This window comes from Gopherus flavomarginatus, chromosome 1, assembly GCF_025201925.1.
Source record: "Gopherus flavomarginatus isolate rGopFla2 chromosome 1, rGopFla2.mat.asm, whole genome shotgun sequence".
NCBI classification, from domain to species: Eukaryota; Metazoa; Chordata; order Testudines; family Testudinidae; genus Gopherus; species Gopherus flavomarginatus.
In genome coordinates, this window is record NC_066617.1 from 45,281,116 (window position 1) to 45,292,040 (window position 10,925).

Here is a 10,925-nt window from a genome sequence, read left to right on the forward strand (position 1 = left end):
TCAAAGGGTGCACACACAAATCACCAAATCAAACAAAACAGCTTTATCTGTCTCAGAAACGGCTAAAAATGGGAGAGAACTTGTTGGCAGGTTTCAAAATATACTGAAGAGTTGCAAGGTTTTAAAATATACTAAAGCAATCATTATGCTATTTCCTACAACCAGATGAAAAGACGTATTAACCTATGCACTCTATATTTATACACATAAACAAAACCCCACTTCAAATGACAACAGTTTCTTCTATGATGTGGTGAAACTTGACTCTCAGTTTGATAGCCACAGCAGAGGTGTGTGATGAGGTTAATGCCCCGCCCACTGGGTTATGACTTCACTCAGAGTTCCACACAGATTATCACAGCAATGTCCAGGCCCCTCTTTTTTCTCCTTTTGGGCAAACCCCAAATCTTCCCCTATGACAGAGACCCTGGTTCAAAAGGTCACTAGATGCTGTTTCCCAGTAGGCTGTATGGATGAAGAAGACCCAGCTCCCAAGCGGGTGAATGCGCCGCACTCTTTGCAGTTTTCTTAGCTCTTGGTTTCTAGGCTACTAGTTCCCAAACTCTTTGGGCAACTGTTTGACTTGTCTGGAACAACCAGAACCCCTCCACCCCCTCACTGTATTCTCTCTAATATCCAGTGAAGCTCTGACGATTCCAGTATAGCTCTTTTCATAAGATTAGGGTTCAGGGTGCTCAAGCGTCACTAAAAGCACTGTTCTCTGGGAGATGAGCAATGACTGCAGACCAGAGTCCAGCAGAGAATGTGGTCATTAATCTGTACCCGTCACAGACGGCTGAAGTACCAGCACCAGTGTATAGATCAATGGTGGACTGTTCTAGTATTCTGAGGTTCCTTTTACTAAGTGCTTCTTCCTTTCCCTTTAGTGCTGTCTGCATAGTCTACTAAATGAAAGCTTGTTGTTGTTCTGAAAGCTGCATCCAGGCTTTGCATTTTTCTTCAGTGTCTGTCATACTTGTTGTTAGCCCCTTTTGCTGCTCAGGGCAAATGCCCAAGACACCGAGGCTGGGAATTTTAGGATTTTCAAGGCTAAATTATTTCAAACCTCAGCATTTACATGTTGCCCTTGAGGATACCCATCACAATCTACATAACAAATCTATGTTAAGATTTCATTAAAGGTCAAATGATTAGGAAACACCATTCAAAATGTACAAGGCACTGCACAAAATACAATTTCATTTTAAAAATAAAAAACAGTAAATACAAAATAGGCAAACCTATAACAATAATACTAACTGAAACACTAGAATTAAAACCTACAGTGGGCTGGAATCCTTAGCGACAGATTTATATAAAAGTAACTAACTAGGATTATGTATCTATGTATTTTTAACTTCTACACAGGTGGCAAATCTGCAGGGAGTCACATCTTTATTTGCCAGCTGGGATCCAACAACACCCGTATAGTAATGATCAAATATCAGAAAAGCAATAAGAGAACCTGAAATAAACTACAGTTGCTTCCTAAAAGTAAACATAGCATTTCAAGAATGTATAATTAAAGCTCCCACCTAAAGGTTTGCTAGGCATAATCCTGTTTGAATAAGGAATAATACCACCACATACAATAAAATTCAGTCTTCCTGGCTGTAGCTCCAACAAATTTAATTGCCCTAGTAAAAACTGATTGATACCTCTGTTAAGTACCCTAAAGTGTCCTGGAAGAATGGTAACAAGCATGTATTGTTTCACAGAAGCTCAATCCTTTGAGAACCAAAATGACATGAAGCATCATCAGGAGCGGTGCCAGGGTTTCTGATGCCCTAGGCGGACGGCCATTTCACCGCCCCCCCGCGGGTCCGGTGGACCTACCACAGTCATGCCGGCAGACGGTCCACTGCTGGAAAGGCTCCGGTGGAGCTGCCGCAGTGATGCCGGCGGACGGTCCACTAGTCTAAAGGCTCTGGTGGACCTGCCGCAGGCATGACTGCGGTAGGTCTGCCAGAGCCTTTAGACCAGCGCACAGTCCGCCGAAATGACTGCGGCAGCTCCACCAGAGCCTTTCCAGCAGCGGATCATCCACCGGCATGACTGCGGTAGGTCCACCGGACCCGCGTGCCGCCCCCCCGGCAAAATAGCGCCCCCCAAAAATTCTGGCACCCTAGGTCATTGCCTAGGTCGCCTAAATGGTAGCCCTGGCCCTGAGTATCATCTGCTTTTTTTCAATCAATCTTTCAAACCATTTTGTGTGGCTCCCATTCCAGCTTTAGTGTGATGTCTAAACAGTGGCTTAAGATGAAATGCCCTGGTAATGCATCACTTACTAAAGCTGTGTACAAACTCAGCCCCCCAACCCAAATGTTTGTTTTCCATAATCCTGCTTGAGTCAGAAACATACAATTGGATATAGTGCAAAGCAGTCAGATTTAACAAGTTAACTACTATGGTAACAATTAAAACAGTCTTTAATTCTTGAAAGAGGCCCAAGTATGCTGGTACCTCCAAAGATGTCTTTATCTCCACAGGGGCTAAGTCCTCCTCATCTGCTCTAGTTTTTCAGATCATGCAGAATTGCACTAACCATCATTTTGGCAAGCCATTGTAGTAACTGAATGAGAGACAGCACATGCACATTTCCAAACGTTACAGATAATCTGGGTTGCAAAAGTTTGCATCTCCAGCTGCCTCCTAGAGCTGTGAAATATTTATTTTATTTATTTTCACTAAGCAATTACTTTATGAATTTGTACAAATTCATTACAAATGAATAAATACAGCCCTGGGAAAAATAAAACGGCTTCTTTGGGGGATGCTCACCCTTATTATCCCTTGGTGAATTGGGGACACAAAAGACCTATGGACAAAATTCTTAACTAGCTAGAAATCCAGATCACTCTTTCATATGAAAACCTTAGTATTTCTAGTACAACCACCATGTTACTACCACAAAATCACACCGTAGTTCATGGCAGGTCAATGAATGGTAATGATGTATCCACTTGTAGGTCCATTTTGCTGGTTCTATGGTAAATTTGTATTTCAGAATTACATACACAGAGATAATTATATAAGGAGCAAAATATATTAGCTATCTTTGGAATTCTGCTTTCTTATATTTGCATGATGGGGAAAGGTGATTCAAACAACTGACTCACAAAAATATGCAGTGTTGCCAATTCTTGTGATTTTTCTCACAAGTCTCATGATATTTGGTGTTTTCCTTAAAGACTCATCTCCCAGAGTCATGTGAATATGTGAGAATCTCAGTTCTTTTTTTTTTCCCGTTCCCCTACTCCTCAAGTAAGTTTCTAGCTTTCAGAGTTCTGGAAAAAAGCTTAAAAACACACTCTAATGCTCAAACACTGGAATAAAATAAAATAAAATAAAATAAAAAGAGCCCCAAATGTGTTATTTTTTAAAATTGTCTTGATTTTTAATCCACCCTCATGATTATGGGAGTCTGACTCATGATTTTTGAACATTTAGGTTGGCAAATCTGAAACAGTTATTAAGTTACATTGGTCTCATACCTCCCTTGGAATTTTACCTTTAAAATATTCCTAAGTGTCTGAAGTTTGGAAGCACAACTTCCTTTTTGTAAAACAAATAACTGTCATGCATCCGAAATTTCCTGGAAGGAGAGAGAAATTGAAAAATCATCCTGAAAAGGAGTTGGTGCTCAGTCCTCTTCAATAGAAATTGAGGGCACAGTGTTTTTCAGGCCTGGATTTTGTAGTGAATATATGGATCTTAAAAGTAGATTTTGTAGTGTAAATTCATTTGGGCTCACCTATTTTTTTCTTGTTCTCAGATTCAAGGCTTCAATATTCATAATAACATGTTTTCCTACGCAAGCGACTGTACATCTTTCTTCTCTCCTGGAATCTGGATGGGCTTGGTAACGTCAATAGTTTTATTATGGATCCTGACCTATGGAATCCACATGATCATGCAGCTCACAACAAACAGTAGATTTGATGATCCAAAAGGCCAAGCTCTGTCAGTTCCTCAAACAGAGTAGCAATGGATTGTTTTGATATTGCTTAAATGTTTCTTATTAGTAAGATTAAGTTTTTGTCACGGTTATTTTTAGTAAAAGTCAGGGACAGGTCACAGGCAATAAATAAACGTTCACAGAAGCACACAATCTGTCTGTGACTTTTACCAAAAATAAAGAGCGGGGACTGGCTGCCAGGGGAATGGACAGCCTGAGCCCACCATCAGAGGAGGAGGGGGGCTGAAGCTGAAGAAGCCACAGAGATTTGTTAAAATCATGGAATCCGTGACCTCCATGACTAAATTATATCCTTACTTATTAGCGATGTGTGATTTTTATGTTCTTTATGCTTTATAGTGAATGTACTCTAAGCAGTTACTGTAATAGAAAGGTTTAGTAAAACTCCACAAATCTGGACAATGAAATCCTTCCTGAAAAAGAGAACCTTACTCTTGGCAACACTGATGATTCTACCAGCTGTTACCCATTTGTTCATAGTTGTCTGAGTTAGTCTACACTGCAATTAAAAAGCCACTGGCATTGAGTCTCAGAGCCCAGGTCAGCTGACTCAGGCTTGTGGGGCTCAGGCTGAGGGGCTAAAAGTTGCAGTGTAGATGATTGGGTAGATGATCGGGCTTGGGTAGGATCCCAGGCTTTGAGGTTCCACAAGGTGGGAGGGTCTTAGCCCAAGCCCCAATGTCTACACTGCAGTTTTATAGCCCTGTAGTCCAAGACCTGTGAGCCCGAGTCAGCTAACCCAGGCCAGCCACGGGTCTTTTATCCCACTGTACATGTACCCTTAAAGGCATAAGGTGAAGCCAACGGCAGTCTGGACTCTAACCAGCCATTAGAAAGAAAAGTAAGAACTTCCAGCAGATTCATTATTCTTCGGAGGAAGAGAAGGAAGGGTGCTTATTTTTTTTAAAAAAAGACATTCCTCTGGTATTTTGGAGATAATCTTCGAAAACAAAATGTTTATTGAGAAATTGTCTATTGAAACTTCTCAAGTCTCCTATTAAGTTTTTTCCCCTAAGTATAAAGAATATCACAAAAAAAGATATTAATTACACAAGAGGCAAAAAGGTAAAGTTTTTTATGACAACTGGCATATGTGTTTTATTTTGGCAGTGTGAGTAACAGCAGGGAAAGTGGTAGAGATACATAAATGAAGTGGAAGCATGTTTTGAAAAGGTTTACTTTTTAAAAAAAAGACAACGTTATTCAGACTACCCTTCAGAAATGGCAGGAGCTTTGCAAAAATGCGACTTCTAAATTATTGCTAGAAACTAAAGTTAAATGGGAATGAAATATTTAAAAATGAATATTGGAAACAGAGATTAAAATAATGTTATCCTGTCATGACAAAAAACATATTTTGGATATATTTGAAGAAAAAAATAAGCCTAGCGTTTGTAAAAGCCAAGGAGAGTTTGGTGCCTGACTCTCATTTCAATTTTAATGGGATTTTGCTGCTAACTCCCTTAAACACCTTTGAAAATTCCAGCCTTAAAAGAGACTTGAAAAGGATTTGTTGAAAACTGAAAACTTATTTGTAGGGTTCCAAAAGGGGAATCTTTCTTGCTGTTGTTCAGAAATATATTAAGCCATTTATTGTAGAAAAATACAAAGATGTGGAAAAAAATCAATCCACGCGTTGTGTTTTCAATCAGATCAGCCCGAGGCCCTTTTATTGATTACCAGTGCGCAGGGAAGAACCGTTATGGAAACGGCCTCTCCAAAGCTAGTTACAGACAACCTTATAAAGCTTAAAACCACAATCTTAATATGCAAGTTACATTCGTCATTTACTTAATAACTGGTTACAAAACATTGCAAGGCTAAAACTGATTGGAGCAGGAGTAAATTGATTCCATATTACGCTTTTCCTGTTATTGCTTTTCTATTTTATGTGGTTACATATTGACAGCAAGGGATATGACAAAGTTGTTTTGTTCAGTCTGGGATTGTTAGGTACTTTCCACTGCTTCCTCGGTGCCCCGCTCCCCACCCCTTTTTCTAGTCTGTCCGGTTCTGACCACTTGACATGAGGTCTGGGCCTACATGGCCTTAGATAACACTGGATTGTCCCTCACACAAATGTGTGTATCTCTGACGATTCCTAGATACTCTCTTTGGTTTCAAAAACAGATCTTTTTGAAAAACCTTCAGTGTATATTGAAAAATTGTGGGATCATTACATATATCAGCATTACCAAATCCAGTTGGCACCTGCTTGAAGGTGCAACATAATCACTCTAGATCAATTGTGTCTTGTTAGCAGACATTCTTCCTGAGAAGACTAGATGAGTATACACTAAATAAATAGTAGACTAAGGCCATGTCTACACTGCACTTCTGTCATTAAAACTTTCATAGCTCAGGGGTGTGAAAAAACCTCCCCTGCATGACATAAGTTTTAATGACAAAAAGCGCCAATGTGGACAGCACTTTTTCAGTGGGAGATGCTCTCCTGATGATGGATCTACCACCCCTCATTCGGGGTGGTTTTGTTTTGTCATCAGGAGGGTTCTCTCCCAGCAACAAAGAGTGGCTACATTGCGCACCTTACAACGGCGTGGCTGCAACGTCACAGCTGTTGTAAGGTGCACAATGTAGACATAACCTAAATCAAGTGACCCTGCAAAGTTTTTCAAAATCTAATGTTATGCAATGTTGTATCACAGTGAAAAGTGGTGGTCTAGGGCTAGTCTTTACTAGAAAATTAGGTCTTGTTAGAATGCCAGCCTTGAAGATCTGTGTAAATTAACACAGTGTTAAACACAGCCTTGCAGTCTGTGTAGACAGTACCAGTTATGTTTAGCATTGACTCAGCTGGCTGCAAGTAAGTTCCTTAACATTCTCCCTTTTGAACTATCAAGTTGTAGCGTTGCAGTGACTATGAAAAGGAGATAATGTAAGGTTGTTATGCTAATGCTGTAGCTTGTCTACCTGAGGAGGCTCTTGTGAAGTAAGCTGGGGTATGGTTTTAAAGCCCAAGAGCTATTCCACACTAGTTCCCTCTGTTGATGCTCTTAAACCAAATTGAGTGCCTTTTTGTGAATTCACTTAAAACACTTCCAAAATGTGTGTTCAGAAACCTGAACATATTAAGACTGAGCTGAATGCTTGTACAATTAATAAAGATATTGTGCCTTCTCTAAAAGTGTGATAAATGAAGGGGGGGGTACCTCCCTTTTATGGACCCAGGCACCCAGTTAGCTATAAAATTCCTCTTAGTAGCTGTTCTCTACTTGCTTTACCTGTAAAGGGTTAAAAGTCCCACTGCGACACATAGGTAAAAGGAAGTGAATGGGCACCTGGCCAAAAGAGCCAATGGGAAGGCTAGAACTTTTTAAAATTGAAATAAGACTCCTTTGTCGGTCTGTTGTTGTTCTTGGAGAGAAGCGGACACAGAGCAATTATGCTGTAAGAAACTTGGGGCCAGGTATGAAAAATCATCGGTATCATACCTAGAAACTACTCATTTAAAATCCCAGATATGTTAGTAGATCAGGAAATGTCTAGGAAGACACGATTAGGTTTATCTCTTTATTACTTTATGGCTTGTGGTCTCCTCTGTGCTAACCCCAAATGCTTTTGTTTTGCTTGTAACCTTTGCTGGACCTCAAGAACGTTATTCTTGATGCTTAATCCTTGTAAGTGTTTTTTTAAAATCTAGCAATAGCCTGAATTTCCAGAGGTATTTTCTTTCTTTTTGTTTTTAATAAAATTAACCTTTTTTAAGAACAGAATTGGATTTTTGTGTCCTAAGAGGTTTGTGCATGTTATTTAATTAGCTGGTGGCAACAGCTGATTTCCTTTGTTTTTCTTTCTCAGCTGTTCCCCGAGGGGGAGGGGGTGAAAGGGCTTGAGGGTACCCCACAAGAAGGAATTCCCAAGTGCACCATCCTGGGTTATCAAAGGGGTTTTGCACTTGGGTGGCAGAATCTACCCATCCAAGGTCAGAGTAAAGCTGTAACCTTGGGAGTTTAATACAAGCCTGGAGTGGCCAGTATTAATATTTGGAATCCTTGCGGGCCCCCACCTTCTGCATTCAAAGCGCCAGAGTGGGAAATCAGTCTTGACTGGCAACCTGACTACTGAGTACATTGCTAAATATTACAAAAGCTACTTATCTTCAGTGAGAACTAATTTCATGGCAAGTTTGATGTCTGAATGCATAACATTTTTAACACTCACATCATACTCTAAAACAGATCAACTAATTTTGTTGTAACTTCCCACAGAAATATTCGTTTTTGGTCTTAGAATAAACATGGAAAATTATTTGTAATAAATAATTTTTTAAAGAAAGTTATGATAGTAAAAATAAATTAGTGCATTAACAATTTCATTCTTTGTGGTGGTTTTGATATTACTTGTGTAACAGTAGCCAATGGAATCAGAGAATGCTGGTCCCCTATCATGTGATAGGAGTCTAAACTTTTGTAACCCTGGCTTATGTCATATGACAGGAGCCAGGAAATAAAGAACAGTCTCTTACCAGCAAGTCTGCGTTTCATATCTTTATTATATTGAATAAGAAGTAGACTAAATCTCTGGCAAAGGAGTGGAAAATGAATCCACCTGAATACAAAGGAACGGGAAGGAGAGGTTGTAGTGTTTACAGATTTTCCTAGAATCAAATGGCATTGCAGAGAAACCGAAGAGGGTGAAATCCTCCACACTGCTTCATGAGGCAGGCCCAGCAGCTTTGAAGACCTACACTGAATTCTCACAGGAGCAAAAGGGGACTGCAGATTCTCATTTAAAACTTAGAAGTGTAATGTGCTTTTTTCCATACAAGAATATCACTTGAGGAATGCAAATTTTCTTTGCAAGAAACAGGCTGCCTGGTGACATCATGGACAATTGGAAGTAACTTTTTTTTTTAAAGCAAATTCATATGAATTTGGACTATTTAGAGACCAAATTATTGGGGGTATAACTGATAAGCAGAGTAGAGCAAGATAATTATGAAAAATAGACTTTGCTGTGCAAACAACTTTGTCATGTTTTGTACCTAAAACCAACAAGAGGTTGGAACAGACTTTGCTCTGTATGGACTCGGTTATTATGGGCCCTACACAGCAGTGTAGGGAAATGAGAATATGAGCTCTTTCCCTACCTTCCTCTCACCAGCAAAGTGTCATAAGCTTGCCCTTGGGGAGTCTGGGATGGGGGATGGGTGCCTGGGAACGTCTCCTAGGCCGGCACAGTTAATAGAGAAATTCCAACAACATATTCTATTGTATGACAACTTTTTTTGCCAGGTAACATTCATGTCAGGTATGTCAGGTGCATCCCAGGCCTAAATGTTTCTGGTTGCATAAAACAGCTTAGAGCCAATTCATGCTGTTTCCACTTACTTGTGAAAACATGCCCATTTTGGTCTGCCTCCAATAAAAGAAAAGATTAGACAGGTCTGGAGGAGAAGAGCACTTGAACCTGATCCAAAGCTCATTGAAGTCAATGGAAGTTTTTTCTGTTGACTTTAACAGGCACTAGTCAAATTCTTAGAAAGTTTGTGTATATAGATAGATATAGAGGGGAGAGTATAAACAGGTACCTTTTAAAAAATAATAGAAGTTAGTAGTTTTTCTTTAAAATATATAAATAGTTGAAGGTTTAAGTAAAAAAAACAACTCAGCAGAGATTAAAATAAAATTATTTTACATTATAAAAAAATAAAATTACAATAACCCAAATATTTAAAAAAATCATACAGAATCAAAAACAGGCAGAGGTCAAAGAATAAAAACATTACTGAGGGGGAGACACTGTGTCCTAAGGGCTAGCACGCTATACTAAGCCTCAGGAGAACTACATTCTATTCTTGGCTCTGCCACTGGCCTGCTGGGTGACCTTGGGCAAGACACTTCACTTCTCTGGCTTGGTTTTCCCATCTGTACAATGGGAATAATGATACTGGCCTCTTTTGAGATCCACTGATGACAAATGCTATATTTATGATTTAAAATAAAACAAAGAAATAGAAATAGAGTTTAAAATTTTAAAAATAGCAATTGAAAGTGAGTAAAGTCCCCAGGCCCATTGGCTTCCTCTCCTGAATTATATAGATGCTTCCTTGGCCTCCTGTTTGACAAGAGGCTTGAAATGTTTGAGTCTCTTGTGGAGGTCAACCTTCCTTTTATGCTCAGGGAAGGCCTATCATCAGTTAAACCAGGAAGATATGCCACATTATGTTCCAATTACGGGCCAATTTCACATTAATATTGCTGTCAAACTACTGACAGAAGTCCTGGCAATGAGACTGGAGAAGGCTTTGAGCTCTATCCTGCATCCTGGTCAAGCTAGGTTTGACAGAGGCCATTGTTTCTCCAATAGCCTTTGACAACTTATTGATAGTGTAGCAGTGACATATGATCATCCAAAATCAACAGGCCATTTTAGCCTTGGCTGGAAAAGGCCTTTGATAGGGTAGACTGAAGGTTATATGTGTTATCCTACAAAATGTATGTTTACCTACAAAAATATGATTTGGACCCAACTTCAGTCCCTGGATTCACATGTTATATTTGCACCCAACCTCTCACATTACAGCCAACAATGTGACCATGGAAACCTTCAGGGGTACTAAGCAAGAGTGCCTGCTGTCTCCATTACATTTTGATTTGGCTCTTGAGCCCCTGGAAATAGCTATACAGCTTCATCCAGATATCTGAGGCATATATGTTGGTTCCACAGAGCATGGGCCAGATGCCCTTTTGTATACATCCAAACCAGAAACCACTATTGCAGCCCTCCTATCACCATTTCAAAAATTTGGAGCAATATCTGGTTACAAAATAAATTGGGAAAAATTGGAACTGTTGGAAATCTCCCACGTTGTCAGGTAGTGGAAATTTTCTGAGTGGAAATTCCATGTGCAAACTGATGTTATTAAATACCTTGGTATAAAAGTACCAAGAAACATTATGAAATTAGTGAAGATAAACTTAGC

The 10,925-nt window shown here is 39.6% G+C and overlaps 1 protein-coding gene across 3 annotated transcripts in view; it reads left to right on the forward strand.

Moving 5' to 3' along the window:
- LOC127042833 (V-type proton ATPase subunit S1-like) overlaps positions 1–8,465 on the forward strand; it is a 102,293-nt gene extending 93,828 nt beyond the window's left edge. For all 3 annotated transcript variants that reach the window (XM_050936276.1, XM_050936277.1, XM_050936275.1), the window contains one exon: positions 3,776–8,465. In XM_050936276.1, coding sequence (XP_050792233.1) covers positions 3,776–3,985 — 210 coding nt within the window. In that variant the 3' untranslated portion in view covers positions 3,986–8,465. The remainder of the gene's footprint in view (positions 1–3,775) is intronic.
- The last annotated feature ends 2,460 nt before the right edge of the window (positions 8,466–10,925 follow it).